We start from the raw sequence: 17810 nt of genomic DNA on the forward strand, positions 1-17810 counted from the left end.
AAAACGATCAAGTGTGGAGGGGGATGGAGGAAGAGACCGAGAAAGGACCCCCGTCGTGGCCGGAAGGATATCCAGCAACGCGTGTCTCCAGGGTAGGAAACGAGAACCGCAATTAATGCGACGAAAAGGACAAAAGGAGCTGCGACACACTTAATTATCGCGTGCCTCCGAAAAAAAAGGAGGAGCTCGGTCGTTAAGTCCACGGTCCCTTCTTCCTATGCGCGGCCATCGCGAGGATGTCGCATTCACGTGGCCGATCGCGTGCACTTTTACAAAATAACTCGACGGCACGAGGTTGCGTGCCGGTTGAAAAGCCTCGAATACCACACACACGAGTCGTTATAACGTGAATCGCGCTCGAAATCATTTCCTCCCTCGCCTCGTTTCACGGTTCGTACGTTCCAGTAACGCGCACGAGTAACGGTTAGGCTCGCGGCTCGACACGATTCAAAAGGAAGATGCTCTACTTTTTGCTAAACGCAACCCTAATTGCCTTCCTCCGTTAATACGATGGTTTTACTAGTTGTACATGTTAGGTCGCTAAACTGTCGCGAGCGTTACTCGGTGCTCAGCTTGAGCAATTTTGAAAAAAGGAAACGACGAATCCGCGATGTGTACATAAGCATTATATGAATTTTTGTCGTGTGATTTTCATCGTGCGGCTACGTATACACGTGTCTGGCTCGGCTTTGATGCTCCTTCCGGTAATTTCACGGCTCGATAGCGATGAATCGATACCCGTGAAATTCCTTTGTATTTCGTACATCGTGTATATACAGGATTTTCAAAGATACGACGTACAAAATACAAGATATTCTATCTCCGAGGCAACAGTACACTTCAATAGACTCAAGTGTATACACGAGCAAGGGAAAAGTATGTTAAGCTTCTCTGACGAAAGCAAATCTAACAGCCTAACTTACACTGGTTCCAGTGTGTTTGTGAAGTGGCGGACCACCAGCACCGAGGATCTGCGTGACAAATGCAGCTACTTGACTTTGGCTACCAGAAGCTACTCTCTCTCTCTTCCGTGGTTTCTGTAAACTTTTAACATCGTCCTCTCCGTAAGCATGTTTATTAAATAAACAGGCAAACTTGACGGTCCTCGGACCGTCTGAATACCAAAGCTACCTTTCCTCTCTCTCTCTCTCTCTCGATCTTTCTAAATCAGAAAATTAACGATGGAAGACACGTTGCCCCTTCGAGACATCTCATCGTTCACGTCTTCTGTCGTTGAAGCACAATCAGTGGACGGGGTTCGAGCGAAACGAGGAGGATAGATCCGTGGTAGGATGAAGATCTACGATCTACGGGGAGGCCGGAGTAGAGCGAGGGCCAGACTGGGGCGTAATGTGTGTTGAGGTTTTAATGAGGAAGTGAGAAATTAGCGGGCGCAGCGTCGAGCCGCTGTGCTTCAGCTGTTTTCCACCGTCTGATAGTTTTGTCAACCCCTATTACACGAAATCGAGAAAGTTACGATCGTTTAAAAGATACCGAGTCGAATTCGAGTGCCGTGGATTTGAAACGTGGCGTCAACAGAAGGGAGAGACGAGCCACCGAAGTAAACGCTGCGTTTCGTGCGAACTGCTATAATTGAAAAACAGGGGAGATCGTGTTTGATATGGGCACGAAGCAATGACATGTCACGAGGAAAATGATTAATTAAGACGTTGAAAATTTCTCGTCGTCTCTATGGGGTCGTTATGGTGTCTGCTTTAAACTATCGCGTATTGTCACGATAAATGCTCTCGCTCTCGAATGTCTCTTCTTACGCGAGCCACGAATTTTCTCTCCTTCCGTATCTTTATTTTTACATGTTTACTTTCTTTCTCTCGAACGATAAGGGAACGCGTGGTATTTTTAAAAGCTGAGAAAAGTTCCGCGTTCGATAGGTTAATCCGTTGTAATAATCGCGTCCCACTCGTGTCGTATCGATGTCGCGCGTATTCCGAATCGTTTCAAAGTCGTGAAATCGAACCGCCATCAAATGTTTATTAATAACGTATTTATCTAGCGACGGAGGTCCCTTTCCTTCTACACTTTTCACACCAGCTGACCTATCTGATACCCTCCGAATACCACCGTAAATGCGCCTATACGTATACAATAATTATTCAGCTGAGACAAGATCTAAACTGCTGTCTCCCTTTTTTCTTTTGTAGATCTTCCAGTTGAGATGCATCAAAACAGTGTATTATTATCAAATTATTTACCAAACAACCACGTATCGCGTTCAACGTTATTCTATATAGTTATAATTTCACTCTAGACGTATCAATGGAAAATTAACGAAATAGAACCATTCGCTGGTTAGCGAACACTTTCACGTGTTCTCAAGTGAGAAAGAAATTACGCATCGTCGTAAGAGAGACGTTTATTCTAAAGCTTAGAGTTGCATAGTTGATGCAGGTGCACTGGTAATCTTGTCGAATTAAGCATTCCATAGTGAGCTTATTATTCTAAAACGTCGAGAGGAGTATCATTCATGTGCGGCGCCTCTCGAACGCGGCAGAGTGTCGATCAGCCTGACAATTGGTAAATGGCTCTCTTGTGTCTCGGGATACGACGTTGAAATAGCGATTTTACTATGCAGTTACGCGAACATTCCTAACGAGGCTGTCGATCCTGGCCGAGAATCAGATTAAACCTTAATTACACGTATCACCGGGTGAAATTGGAAATTGGAACAGGAAACGCGGTTGGAAAAACACAGATTCATCTGGAACACCGGAGGACGATACTTGAAATGTAGGAACGAGTTACAGATGACTGGAATGGAAGCTTCCAGACAGAACTCTGTATTATAGTAACAAACTCTTCCCGAAGTCCTTGAGCTCTTTAAAACACGCCAAATCACTTTTGTGTATTTACGTTTCTCGCCGAGCAGACTTTCTTTCAAGATGTTCTCCAAGAAAAGATCCTCCCCACGAGGGATCTTCCGTTAACTGTTCATTTAACTACTTAATTTTTCTGTTTATCTCCGGTATTTTTTATTTTTTTCAATAAATCTTCTTTGTCCAAGTGCAACAATGAAACAGTCGAAACGTGATTTATTATTAAGTAAGATCACCAGAGAACGGGTTAATAACCAAGTCGAAGCAGTAACGCAATTTTCTGAGAAGATAACATTGCTGATCTTACGGCAGCTTTATCGGTCAGTGAAAAAAGGCTAGAGCTGTGGAACGTATCAGCGAGTTGGAGTGAAAAAAAGTTCCGTATAACTGCGAACGATCGCGATTTCCATCGAAAACAAACACGCCAATGTCATTTGCTCGTTTTCTTCCTTCATTCTTCCGTCGTCTTCTTCTTCTTCTTCTTCGACTGGCTTGTTGTCGCCGACAAATGCCCACATCCTCTCGTGCAGAAAGTTAATGCGTTAAACTTCGGTTCGCAAATCCATGCTCGGCACGAACCGACCGGCCGTATTATGAACGTGGGCGTTACTTGAGGCACGTGCCTCGTACGTTCTCGTCCATCTTTCGAAGACAGTTTCGCCTCGTAGACGTTCCAGTTACTTCAATGCCAAAATGATGCAGCATGCCTCGTTTCTCATCATGTTTCATCGTCTCGATTCGATCGTGCGCCATTCATGAACCGAATCGAGAAGTCGATTAAGCGAGAACCGGGGGCTATTATTCGCTTAAATTCGTTCAGATACGCTATACCACTGATAAAGACTTGCGGCAGAGATACGAGAAACATCTGAAAGTACGCTTCTTTGTAAACGAACGACTAATTTTTTTTTTTTAATTTTCACGCTAACGAGTATGCACTTGGAACGGAGGAAATAGGATAGTACAGCCGGCGGAAGCGATAGAGTTAGGTCGTAAAATCCGTCAGGCGTCAAAGTGCGCGTTATTCGAGCGCCAAAACAGCAATTCGAGGGAGATAAAGAGCTCAACACTCGCTCAGGGTCGTTCCAAGTGAATTTAGAACTGCTTCTTCCATTACGGCCTATTTAAAAAATTTATCCGACAGTTGTAGGTTCATTTCGACTTAATTTTGAAATAATTTTGGTTTAAACGAATGATTGCAAGGAGAAATTTTAAATATCAATTCAGAGATGACAGACGACCCTGGGCGCGGCTATCAATCGGTGTCACCGCTTAATGCTTTAATTCACGACCTCGCTATATCGCTTCCATCAGCTGTACATAAACGAATATGCAGATACTTGCGAGCGTTAGTGTAGGTAGAAACCCAGGAGCGAATTAAAATGAAACATAGTCGATGTTTGTTTGTCAGAGCTATTTGTAATGACGAACATTCTACAAATTGCTAAATCGTAAGTTTACAAACTTGTCCAACTGTAATACATTTTATACAACCCGAAACTATCCAGCACGTAACAAACATTGTGTAACGCAGTTCTGATACGCGCGTTTTGCGTCTGTTTCAGTGCACAAAAGGCTGTGGAGCGTGGCAACGAGCACTCGACACGAGCTGTCAAGCTGTCTGCGTTAGTACATTAAAACAGTATTATTTACTTATCCTAATGTTAAACGTTATTATTCATTCTACTGAGAGTGACCATTTTCTTTCCTTCTTTCTTTTTTTTTCATCGAATTTAACGTCGGTTTTATTGTTTTGTAGAATGGAACGCAAGAGTTGCTGCCGCCCAAAGAACTGTACTGTGTTCTGGGCTGTCACGACGCTTTGAATCGTTACTTTCAGCAGCTGAAAGGTAAATGGTGCACTTGTACACTATCGAACGCTTCTCTTTTCTATTTTTCTCTTGCGTGATATGCTTCTCTAACAGCGTGTGTCACTTGGTATCCTCAAATTCGACTCTCGGTTCTCCTTAGAAGTTCGCAAATTCCTTCGCGTAACGATCAGTCGCGTCTATTTTCCGCGACTCCTCCTCGTACACGTCGAAATTACTGGTGTCATCCGGCGACGAGCATTTCGGTATGAAGCTTGGCTGTATCTTCTGATGATAAATCTGATTCCAATCGGTCGACTGGAACCACCTGTGTCCTTTGATGTCCATCGTACCACCCTTCAGATTCCCGTATCGCCTAGTTAGATCCACTTGCAATATGTTCCTCAGAATATCTCTCAATTCTTCGCCGAAATGATGAGCGAATTTATATCTTCCCGAGACGATCTTCTCGTATATCTTCATCGGGTCCCGCGAATAAAACGGCGGATAACCGGCGTTCATCTCGTAAATCAAAACACCGAAACTCCACCAGTCCACGGATTTACCGTAGCCTTTAGACAAAATCACCTCCGGCGCGATGTACTCAGGTGTGCCGCACAGTGTCCACGTTCTTCCGTCGATCATTTTGCAGAATCCGAAGTCCGTCATACGGATGTAGCCGGTGTTTTGAATTAAAATATTCTCCGGCTTCAAGTCTCTGTACACCAGGCTGCAATGGTGGAGGTACTCTAAGGCTAGAACCACCTGAGCAGCGTAGAATCTTGCCAGAGACTCGTCGAATTTCCCCATTCGTCTCAGATGAGTGAACATCTCGCCGCCGTTGATATAAGGTAGCACCATGTAAACGTACGAGTTATCTTTGAAACAGAACTCCATGTAGACGACGAATGGAAACCTCACGCACTGTAGTATCTTCTTCTCGTTGTACGTGTGATCGATCTGCTTCATCTTCACGATTTTCGCTTTCTCCAAGATCTTCATCGCGTAGTACGTGGCGGTCGGTTTGTATTTCACGAGTATAACACGACCGAACGCACCGGTTCCGATCGTTCTGAATCGTTCGAAGTCGCTCTCACTGACGCTGTTTGTTCTGTTGATCTTCCACCTTTCGAAAAACGCCAACCTTAGATCGTCTAACAGTTTCTCGTACTCCATGAAGGCTCGTTGTCGTTCTATACTCATTTCGTTGTTGTTACATGAGATCACGGAGTTAGAAATAATTCGTCATTTGACTTATTATGTACAGAAGAGTCTTGATGGACAGTTTGCGCGATAAACAGCGCGGTTATGGCGATGGAGGGAACATCGCACTCGCAACCCGATTAACGCGATCGACTTTTGTCGTCGATTTCACACGTGACGAACATGACCGATTGATACTTTCGTAACTTCGTGTGATTGTACATGGATGTAATTTTTGTATCGATTATTCCAGCGGAAATAGGTATTCCTCCGGCACCGGCGCTGGTAGCGGACTCTTTGACCGCAACTTCTCTGCGGCTCGAATGGAAGGGAATAGACATCGAAAGACGAGGCGGAGGCATATCGTACTTAGTGCAATGGAGGTACGAGGAGCTGGCTGAAACTTGGCAATATTGTAGAAATCAATCGTGGGGGGAAGACGATCAGATTCTGGTCGAAAATCTGCAGCCTTACACGAAATACAGGGTAAGTTTCCTGTTATACCGTGAAGCCTAATAAAAATTATCCCCTTGAAGTAAGATGCAAATTTTTTAAACTAAAAGTTAACCATACAATTCTCTTTACGCCAAGTAACTTTTTATAAAAGAAATTTTTTTTTTCTCATTCAAGGTGGTAATATTTCTCAATACACACTGCCATTCATAAGTATTAGGACACTCGTTATGTTCGTACAGAAACTGTTACATGATTTAACCCTTAACTACATATATCCGTTTAGTCCCTCAGACTACCTTAGTAATTTAATTTATTAAATCTCTGTTAAATAAAAAACTAGGATTTCTTTAGCTACTCAAACGCTAAATTCTCCACATTCGTGAAATAAAAATTCGAACTCGTCTCTGAGACGAGTGATTTCCAGTTAAAGGGTTAAATTACATTTCTTCGCCAGATTTTGTACCATATATCAGAAGAAACGTGTGTACTCGTTATACGACGAGATTCCAAGTTAAATAACATTGCTTCACGTTCAGCAATTGTCCTAATACTTGTGAACCGGAGTGTACCATAGAAATTGTTGCAATATCTTCGACACGCACTCCACGTTTCCGTTGTTTAATTACAGTTTCGCGTAGCGTTGCTTCTGAAATCGTCGCAACACAATCCCGAGCCTATCGTCTCCGCTCCGAGCGTGGTGATAAGAACGCTGGCGGCCGGTTTACCAACCTCAGCACCGGTAATTGTAAGAGCGGTGGCGGTAGACAGCTGCCGCGCCTCTGTGTCTTGGGAACCGGGTCCTTTTCCGAATGGGCCACTTTTGTCTTATGTCCTGCGTCTGCAAGGGGCTGACCACTCCCAGCTTAAGGTATACGCCACGCCAGAACTTCAATAATACGAACGATACTCTCGACGTTTTCATCCATTTGCTCCTCTCTCTCTCTCTCTCTTTCTCTCACTTTAGCGCGATAGTTCTGTTGTTTTTTTCTTTTTCAATTTTCCCTCTCCACATCTTCGAGACGCATCGTTCTAAGCAAACAGATGTCTCAGCTGTTCTACGCAAGCTATAATAGTCATTGTTTAGCAGCATTCGTCGATCTGTTCGTCGACGTAAAGCCGATCGCGCTTTCATGTTCTTTCTTACTGTTGTAGCAGACAACACTCTGTGTATGAAAAGTAGCAACTGGTTCTACAAGATTGCCTACCCTCCCTCAGAGAGAATGTTTATTGCTAGGTAAAAATGGTAGAGACACGAGCATGTTGTTCTGGGGCAATTGCACGATGTTTGTTTAGTCGATGTTAACCCTTTTACTCTCAAATTTGACTCGCGATAGTTTTACTTTCAAATAGACACGTACCACAAAAATACCACAGAAGAAATAGAAGAATGTAAAAAATTTCAATTCGCCACATTTTTCGAGATATTTCAACGATACTTTCGCAGCGACCAAAAATCTTTTGTAGCTAAGAAGCTATATCGATGCATTGGCCCAAATCGACCCGTGGGATTAAAAGGGTTAAACAGTGATTCTGCTTGCTGATATTGATCATAACAGCACTCTTGATTTCTATCGAATAAGATGCTTTAAAAAAATAACGCTTATTGGTTTACATTAATTTACACTATACAATCGCAAGTCTCTATTAATCGTTTCGCTTTTGATCCCCTTAACACAAGCTTGTTAACTTGTAAGAACCAGATCTCTCACGAAACACGTTTCTGGCATGGCGTTTCTTATCCTATTCGCTTACCGATTAACTAGCGAGGGATCGAAAGGGACAGGCACCTCTGTAGCCCGTTTAACACGCTTTACAATCGATCACACAGGATATAGCAGCCTCGGAGAACACGGATCACTACATGTTTCAAAATCTCGAGCCGAATAAAAATTACTCCATTAGCGTGACCATGAGGAACGGAGTTGGCGAGGGTCCTCCTGCTGTAACTCATGTCGTGACTACTCCAGAACCGGCTGGTACGATTCACTATTAAAAAAATCAATTAACATACCGAGAACTTTTTCTTTTTTGCCAAACAGAGAGAGAAAGAGTGATTTAACGAGATTCGTGAAATTCCAGTGAAAGACACGCAACAACCAATTTTAATTCTCGGTGGGCAGCACGTTGTTATGAAGCAGGACGCGGACATGTTGGACGATCCTAGCGTGGTTTACGAGAACACGAGCATAATCAAAGGTGTCGCGATTCACGTCGCTTCCGCTCAGCTCTTCATTTCCGATTCCCTGGGATACGTGTACAGAACGTCGATCACGAAACGCACGAAACCTATGGTGATCCTGAGCCCTAGCCAAGCGAACTTCAAACCGTTGAGCTTGTCGGTCGATTGGCTGAATCTTCATCTGTACATTCTCGGCGAGGTGAAGCATGCGACGACGGTTTGGCAGATAGCTAGATGTAATCTAGACGGAAGGGGACTGACGGTGGCGGTGGCTGGTTTCTTAACGCGACCCACTCATATCGAGGTGGATCCATACAATGGATACTTGTTCTGGGTCACCAGGGGCGGTTTGTACCGATTGGATCTGGCTGACATAAGTAACGGAGTAAAACACGAGGTACGTGTCGAATAATGCACAGCTAGTTACGGTGTTGCTTTGTGCTTCGAAGAAAGTTCACAGTGGAATATGTTGAATGAGAATAGGTAAAACACACTCAGTTAATTATGTACATGATTTCTCTTACTGGAGAAAGTGTCGGTATGCACAAGAGTGACTTTTATGTCCTTTCATCGTAAAGTAGAAACGTGAATATTTGATTAGGTGTATTTTACCAATATTCATGATGTAGAGAGTGTATGTGAGGAATATTTAAGAAACTCTTACAGAGTGCATCAGAGAGAGAATTTTGAAGAGAAAATCATTCAGTACTTTAATTAAAAAAACTCTGTCCTATCCACTTAACATTCCTATTCCATCACAGGTTCAGCCATATTTAATCCTGGAAGATGCTCACTTAGGAGCGTTCACCGTGGACCACACGAACTTCCGTCTCTTGGTACCTCACCACATTCAGAACACCGTGATATCGGTTTCTCTGGACGGTCGCGAGGTCTTGGATCTCCGTTCGAACACGCAGCAACCGAAATTCAAAAACGTCGTTTCCCTGGCTATGGCGAACGGTTTGTTTTATTGGACGAACGGAGAGGAGGTATTGATCGAAGGATATCATTCAGGACAGAACAGATATTTCCACAATGCTTATCCCGATAGGTGAGAGTGTTCATTCTTATTCGTGGAACGTGGACGTCGATACAGATGCTTGAATAGAAGCGTTTCTTTCAGATCGAACGGTTCATTTGTCAGTGTCAATGTACTTATGGACGCTAGCCAGCCTGTTCCTGTCCCGGTGAATCCTCCTACGGGTGTACAAGCGGTTCTAGGTGTGGAGAGGGCCAAAGTCTCCTGGCAGGCGCCTCATCTGTTGGGCGGTCAAGGAAAAGGCGCCTGGCAGAATTGGTCCTACGAGTTGGAGATTAAAGACGAGTCTACAGGGGAGACGATTCATCAGAAAGATATCGCTGGCTCGTCTCACACTGTGCACAATCTAAGGGAGAAATCGGAGTACTCGATCAAAGCGGCTGCTTACACCAGCGCTGGCAGAGGACCTTGGTCCACGGAGTTCAGAGGTCGAACTTTGAGGTAATTCATCGTTAAATTGTGACTTTCTTTTAAAAAAGAAGAATTATTTGTATCTTGGGCTGTTCATTTTTTAGGGACGGATCACACGCGTCTATTCTGTGGTCCGCGAACGAAGGTCTGCTAAGGAGCGACGTGACGGGAGAGAATATCGACACTTTGATATACAAAGCGAGTTTGAAGGAACCGGAGACCGATTACCATATCGTCGACGTTAGTTGGTACAAGGATATCCTGTATATCGTGGGGAATAATTCTGCGTTATATCGATACAATATCACGAATCATCAGAAGATGAAGATGAACATTCATTCTGTCGGGAGCGTCGCTGTTGATTGGATATCGAAGAAACTGTACTGGGCTAATCCTAAGCAGCAAATTGTAAGTGACAATTGGTCTAATTGTTGGCTCAAGTATCTCGATCTACGTGGATATATTTTCTTTAGATTACGAGAGCGAATTTAAACGGATCTCAACAAGAACCAATGTCGATTCTGGCCATCGTTAAGGAACTAATGATCGACTCTTTGGAGGCGTACCTGTATTGGTCCACAGGCCACGCTGTCGAAGTAGCTCGTTTAAACGGACAAGATAGAAGATATTACCATTCGGATGAGATATTCAATGGGAAACAAGTGATGGGGTTAACATTGGACACGGAGAACAGATACGTTTACTGGATCGTTCGAAGTTACGAGAGTGGATCCATCGTCTATCGGGCGCCAACGTCTGAAAAGATCCCGATGACTCATAAAATCATGCCTGAGAAGGTCATTGTCATCTTCTAATTTTTTCTTCATTTCTTTTGTTAATTTTTATGGTTTTTTTTTAAATTTCTGTTCCAGGTCTCAGCTCTTCAACACCCAAACATGCAAGGTCCTTTGTGCTATTTTTCAGAGCACCTTCTGTGGCTTCAAGACGACAGAAACGCAGTGATAGGCGATCTATCCGGGCAAAACACGGCTATAATAAATGGTATCACTCTATCGGGCCTTCACATGGTGGCAATAATGGATCCAGCTCTTCACCAGTATCCAAAAAATTTATCATCGGAGACCGTGGTGGTATTGCCAAACGCGGTTAACTATAGCAGTATTAGAGTCGAAGGGACTTGGAGGAACTTCAACATATCCTGGGACCCAGTAGAGAATATCAACTACGGGACCGTATTTTACGAAGTGAAATTCGCCGATTATATTAACACTAATTCGAACCCAGAAATCACTACGGAAACCTCGATGCCCTACAATAATTCCGAACAAATTTTACCCTATTCGGTTTTGGAGGTAACTGTAAAAGCGTTTACCTATTGGGAAACGGCGCATCATACTAGAAAGATTCTCAGGTCTCCACAAAGTATTCCGAGTCAACCAACGAATTCCAGGGCTTTTATAGAGTTCCATAAAGAACCTCTAAGCGAGAACGTCGACATATTCGCAATATTTAGGTGAATATTACACGATAAAAATTAAACAAGAGTCACAGAATGTACATAAAAAACATGTGAAAAAATTCTGTAAATCTTTCGATCCTAAAATTTGTTTAATTCATGAACAATCGATTATGGTTTGGTTACAGATGGGATCAACCAGAGTTCACCAACGGTCTGATCACAGGATACACGGTGATGTGTTGGTTTAAAGAGGACCACGTGCCGATTCAATTCTGCGATCATAAATCTCTCATCCCGTCGACGTTACTAGAGCACACTGTTCAGGATCTCCTACCAAACACAACGTACTACTTTCAAGTTAGCGCTCACACGGAAATTGGCGCAGGACCGTACACAGATCTCATCAACGTTTCGACGATATACGAAAATCCAGTGCCGCAATTACTGGTCGCCACAATGGATGCGGTTAGGATATCCGATTTGGATCAGGAGGTGAATTACACGATCACCCGGCACATAGCGGTCGAAGTGACGTACATGGCCGCGGAGAACAAAATTTATTGGATCAACGAGATGCAGGAATTGGTAACGTCGGATTTAAACGGAGCGAACGCTACGAAAATGTTGACTTTGAATAATAGTGCGCTTAGTATCACTATCGATTGGGTGGCGAGACACCTTTACTGGTCTGAGTCCAGCTACCGTGAAAATGGTGGCCGTGTGATGAAATTGGACTTGACCATGTGGCATGATGGAATTCTTAAGTACGAAAATATCATTGCGAGTAGCAGACGTATCGTGAATCTGGATATACTACCGTCTACAGGGTAATTATTCATTTTTCTCGAGATACCTTGCATTAGAAAATGTTGAGAGAATTCGCAGGAAAAAGGTCCTGATTTTTCCAAGGATCGTTGACAAAGAAAAATATTATTTAAGAAAAATTGCACAAACCTATTATGATAATATGAACAATATTCATAAATTTTCGATAGACTTTTTAAGGTTTTTTTTTCAAATTTGTCCATTAATATGATTTTATTATTTTTCAGGTCATTGTATTGGATAGAATTGACGAAAAAGGACGGCGGAATAATAATGCAGTCAGATTTAAACGGAAGAGCCATTCAACCATTTTTTAACCATATAGACGACTGTTCCTGTCCATACAGACCATCCGTGATTCCGGTGATGACGATCGACAGTACCAATTACCAAAAACCAGTCATGTATTGGATCTCTATGGAAGGCCATTTGAACATCGCCGATATCGATGGCTGTGCGTGCAGTTTAATAGTAAGCGCGGGTTTCAATAAAGGACTGCCACCGACGTCGTTGACAGTCGACAAGATGAACATTTACTGGTCGAATATAGCCGAAGATCAGATTTATTTCGTAAATAAAAAATACCCGGACGATGGTGAAATTAAACACTTCTATCTGCCGTCTGTACGAAGTATCAAAGCCCTTGGAAAATCGCTGCAAACCTATCCCATCACTAACTGCCTGATTCCTCATCAAGTGTCCTACAACGTGGAGGAAGTGAAGAAAACAGCGAACAGTATTACTGTGAGACTTCCTCAGCCTGTTCCTCAATTTGGTTGCGAAACGTACAGCCTACCTACGACACTCTACACGATCTACGTGTCTCAATGTCTGGAGAACGATCCTAACATGTGCGAAGACAGCGACAGAACGAAGTTCCAGACGTACGAAGAGGAATACGAGATAAAGGATCTGAAACCTTTCACGAAGTACAGATTAAAATTAGCTTTGAGTAATTATTACGCCGACTTGGAGTCGATGAGTTTAGAGTTCGGATCTGGCGTTGTACTGAGGACCGAAGCAGGTGCTCCGACAGCTCCAGAGAACGTCACTGTTGAAGCTCTGACGCCAACTCTGGCTGTCGTCTATTGGATGCCACCGAAAATATTGAACGCTGCTGCGGTACGATACGAGGTGCACTGGAGACTGGTTCGATTGATAAACGGAGCACGACAGAAGGGAGAACAATTTATAAAAGGCACCGAACGCACCACGGATGGAAGATTCTTCACCATGTTGGAGCCATGGCTACCTGACCAAGAGTATTTGGTGTTCGTCAGAGCCTATCCTGCTCACGTTAACGACGTCTACAGCGAGAGTCCTGGTCAAGTGGTCAAGATGTACCCAGAACCGAATAATCTAACGTTAACTGGAGTCAGTGTGAACGGTTTGAACGTCACCTGGGTACCGACGATCAATTTAACCATTAGATACACTTTAGAGTACAAAGACGTCGCTGTGGAGAACTGGCAAGTGGCGAACGATTCTAAGATGGTCAATGAAAAATTGACGTATTTTATAAAAAAATTGCAACCACGTACTTTGTATAAATTCCGTCTGATTCTGAGGTATCCTAATTACAAACTAGACTTTGTGTGGCCTACGGATGGGAGATTCACGTTTCAAACGCTGGGTAAATTGATCGTTAATGATATTTTTAATTTCTTTTTCTCCAAGTCATGAAAATTTGTTCTTCTAATTTATTCGTAAAATAGGTGATGTACCAAGTGCTCCAGGGATGCCTACGGTAACCAAGCTCCGTAATTCCGTGTACCAATTAAACTGGGAACCAGCGCAAGCTCACGGTTCGCAAATTACGCTGTATCGAGTTGAGGGGATGAAGATCAACGAAATTAACGAGCAAATAGACTCTAGCGAGAACGCAAGTTGGAAGCTGTTCTACAACGGGACAGACAACTATTGGATAATCACGGGGGACATGGACGACAAGTATCGGTTTCGAGTTAAAGCTAGAAACGCGTACGGATTTGGTGGCTGGAGCAGATCCAGCCCGATCATCGATCTGACGGAAACTACCGGAGGGATATTAGCAGCGCAACAGCATCTTGGTTTGGTGTTGGGACTTAGCGTCCCTGTTATCACCATCATGCTAATTTGTTTCTGTTATTTTCTTTGCCGTAAGTGTAACGTAATTACGAATAAAATATATGTTATTTGATGTTCAAAGTAACGTTTACTTGAATAAATCTACTCTTAAAATGCGTAAATTAATAAGCATATAAAAGATAAGCTTTTGTAATTCAGCAGTGTACCGGCAACGCAAGGAAGACAAGAAGGCGGTTTTACCTCCGTTAGTGAGCGACGTTGAATTGGCGACCCTTCGGGAGATACCACGCGGGAATTTCGTTCAGTCCAACGCGTTATACGCGTCTACTTTGCAAAACGATCCAGACGATTCTACGCTTCCTAAAATCAGAAGGGAACAGATCACGTTAGCGAAGTTTTTGGGTAGTGGAGCCTTTGGAGAGGTGAATAATACGAATAAAAATAATCTACAAAATTATGAGACTATATATTAAGTTTCTTTTTATATTCGACAATTCTTCAGGTATTCCAAGGGAACGCGAAAGACTTGGAGAGACCAGGAGTCACGCCAGTCGCGATTAAAACGCTTCGAAAAGGAGCCTCGGCTCAGGAGAAGACAGAGTTCCTTCAGGAAGCTAGGCTCATGAGTCATTTTCGACACAAGCATGTGCTCAGACTTCTAGGTGTTTGCTTAGACACCGATCCGCCGTTGTTAGTGTTGGAATTGATGGAAGCTGGTGATTTATTAAGTTATTTAAGGGCAAGTCGATCGTTGCAGACGTCCGATTTACATGCTCTGCGTCTCCAAGATTTATTGGCTATGTGCGAAGACGTAGCAAGAGGGTGTCGTTACTTGGAGGAGCTTCATTTTGTACATAGAGATCTCGCGTGCAGAAATTGTTTGGTATCTGCCAGAGATCGAGAGAATCGTGTTGTTAAGATTGGTGATTTTGGACTCGCCAGAGATATATACAAGAATGATTACTACCGAAAAGTAACTATTCTTCGCACTTCTGTAATTTCCATCCTTCTTACGAAGTTCCAAAAAATTGTCAATTTATTTTCTTTCTTACAGGAGGGAGAAGGATTACTTCCCGTTCGATGGATGGCGCCTGAATCCTTAGTGGATGGCGTGTTCACCTCGCAGAGCGATGTTTGGGCGTTCGGTGTATTAATGTGGGAAATTACGTCGTTGGGACAGCAACCGTATCCTGCCAGAACTAATCTCGAGGTATTACACCACGTGCGAGCAGGTGGAAGGTTGCCCAAACCAATGAATTGTCCACCTGGTTTACATCAGCTGATGTTGCGTTGTTGGAGTGCAGCTGATGCCAGGCCAAGCTTTAAAGCCTGTCTTGAACATATAGTTAGTCTTCGAAGTACTATAGAGGATGCTCCGTTAAGTCCAGTTCACGCTGGTCATTACTTAGCTAGAAGGGGTAAGTTTGGATCACACCTGAAACTTTCCCTTAACGTGAACACCTTTGGCATGAAACACGAATCTACATGTTTCTTTGTTTTTATTTTTTCTTCTTTAAACGTATCAAATTAATCGTCAATTAAGCAACACACATCTTGGCTTGTAAGATTTTCATAGTCTCTCCCGACGATGTCGAATCTCTAAATCTGTGAGCTAATAGCTGCTTTATCATCTAATAGAATTCTCATGATCATGAATATCTGTACTTGAAATTCGATTAAATTCCTCACACGTCGTAAGAACGAGCATGTTTGTCTCGAACATGATCAACAGATTAGTCCGATAATAAGCAATTTGAATTGAACGTGACGCATCACACATTTCATAAAGTTGTTCCATTATATATAAATTTTAACAAATTTGCTCGAATACATATTTATCATTGCATGGCTCATGCTTGCAGGCGTGTCTAACATGGCTTACTTTGCTGACGAGAATCAAAATCATAACAATTCAGGTAGGTTCTCTTTGTAAATCATCATCTACGTACGCTGCTTTCTCTATCGATGTTTCTCTTCTTTCTCGCTCCATCTCGTAATGGAATAATTAATGTCAGATCAGGCATAATGCAATCGGTTGATCTTCCCAGGGAATTCATGGAAATCGAGCAGCTCAGAAGGCAGCCGTGATATGCAACCGTTCCTTCAGAATTCCCATAATGCGACCCTTACGTTACAATCGGGCGAAGTACCCAAGTATCTAGAATTATTAGCAGATAACGAGGACATTATACCGAGGGAGAATTCAACGAACGGATACGAAGTGCCTCGGTCAATTCATATCTCCGATCAGAATTTAGCCAATACGAACAAAGTCGGTACGAATTCAGACGCGAAGAGGGATAACTTGCATCCTGAGAGCACGTTGCAAGAGCAGAAGGACAATCCGGGCGATACGAAGGAACAATCGGAGAAAAAGTGTGATAAAAGATCGTCGATATCCAGTTTGAATTTACCGGAACGTAAGAGGGCATCGATCACAAGCATGACTGACAAATGTAACACTTTAGACAGTTCGAAACTAACTAATCCCACTATTAAAGCGATTTTAAAGAGAGACTCGTTCACGTCGTTGACTGATCAAAGGAAGAATAAAAGAAACGCGACAGAACGACGAGGTTCGGAAATAAGTTTAGAAGGTAGAAGTACTAGTTCTTTAAGCTCGAATATTAGCTTAGCTCCGCCAACTCGACCTAGTTCGTCGTTAATTAGCTCGCAGAACGTTCTTCCGTTGAAGAACAGCGTGATCGGAGGTGACTCGACGTTAAACGACGGTAACGTAACGAAGAACACGTTGCCGAAAATTCAAAGGACTCACTCGAATTTACAAAACGGTAAAGCTAATATTCCATTGGTGATAAACAGTGCATTGTTGAACTTACTGAGGCAAACGCCGGTTGTCGAGGATAGTAACAATATCGTTACGTATACGAACATCAATACAGATGCTGTAAGAGTAAACGGATCGTGAAGTTGTTGTTAAAGATGAAACGGATTAAGTCATACGATAAGTCGTGTTTTTTTTTTTTTTTTTTATAAGATAACTACTACAATATCGAAACTGAGAACGCGTGTGAAGAAGTTCCATAGCTTTAAAACTGCCATACTATTGTGTGTGTACATATAATAAATTTGAATATCAGAAAATTTTTGATTCTACGCGAATCGTGGCAGAAGATTTTTAACAATAAACGTATTAGTTTTAGCCGATAATCAGACTTGTTGCTTAGCGTTTAAGAAACGAGAATAGATGTAGAGTATTATACGGTGATTAATCTGCGATAGTTTTACACCTGTTATTGCAAACTAATGTATTTATTTAATGAAACGAGAGTACGATTTAATTTCTCACCGATCATTGTACAAATTTCACATCTAATTTATAGTTATAGTAAGGAAATTGATATTCATGTTATGCTAAGGATTTGTTAAGTTTTACGTGTAAATTTAGTGGATCTTTCTAAAGTAGTACAATTAAGGATAATGTTTCGATGGTAATTAAATTTAATACGAATGGACTGATAATTTTTTCAAACGTGCATTTTCAAATTTCATTACTAAGATTTTACGAGCAATAAAATTTGAAAAGGATTGTAAATATTTTAGTAAT

At 42.5% G+C, this 17810-nt stretch overlaps 2 protein-coding genes across 2 annotated transcripts in view; one reads left to right on the plus strand and one right to left on the minus strand.

The window, feature by feature from the left end:
- Positions 1-17171, plus strand: part of LOC108570886 (proto-oncogene tyrosine-protein kinase ROS) — a 25020-nt gene extending 7849 nt beyond the window's left edge. Inside the window, exons 3-21 of the mRNA XM_017932815.1 lie at positions 4400-4459; positions 4594-4684; positions 6099-6331; positions 6930-7169; positions 8130-8277; positions 8381-8877; positions 9242-9531; positions 9604-9960; positions 10035-10338; positions 10404-10727; positions 10803-11404; positions 11536-12177; positions 12403-13808; positions 13891-14313; positions 14441-14664; positions 14745-15215; positions 15297-15660; positions 16105-16158; positions 16291-17171. Coding sequence (XP_017788304.1) covers positions 4400-4459; positions 4594-4684; positions 6099-6331; positions 6930-7169; positions 8130-8277; positions 8381-8877; positions 9242-9531; positions 9604-9960; positions 10035-10338; positions 10404-10727; positions 10803-11404; positions 11536-12177; positions 12403-13808; positions 13891-14313; positions 14441-14664; positions 14745-15215; positions 15297-15660; positions 16105-16158; positions 16291-17171 — 7611 coding nt within the window. The remainder of the gene's footprint in view (positions 1-4399; positions 4460-4593; positions 4685-6098; positions 6332-6929; positions 7170-8129; positions 8278-8380; positions 8878-9241; positions 9532-9603; positions 9961-10034; positions 10339-10403; positions 10728-10802; positions 11405-11535; positions 12178-12402; positions 13809-13890; positions 14314-14440; positions 14665-14744; positions 15216-15296; positions 15661-16104; positions 16159-16290) is intronic.
- LOC108570863 (cAMP-dependent protein kinase catalytic subunit-like) lies at positions 4802-5845 on the minus strand. The gene has a single exon (XM_017932792.1). It carries the CDS (start codon positions 5843-5845, stop codon positions 4802-4804), a length of 1044 nt encoding a protein of 347 aa, XP_017788281.1.
- Positions 17172-17810: the final 639 nt, after the last annotated feature.

Source organism: Habropoda laboriosa, unplaced genomic scaffold (genome assembly GCF_001263275.1).
Source record: "Habropoda laboriosa isolate 0110345459 unplaced genomic scaffold, ASM126327v1 scaffold90, whole genome shotgun sequence".
Taxonomy (NCBI): Eukaryota; Metazoa; Arthropoda; class Insecta; order Hymenoptera; family Apidae; genus Habropoda; species Habropoda laboriosa.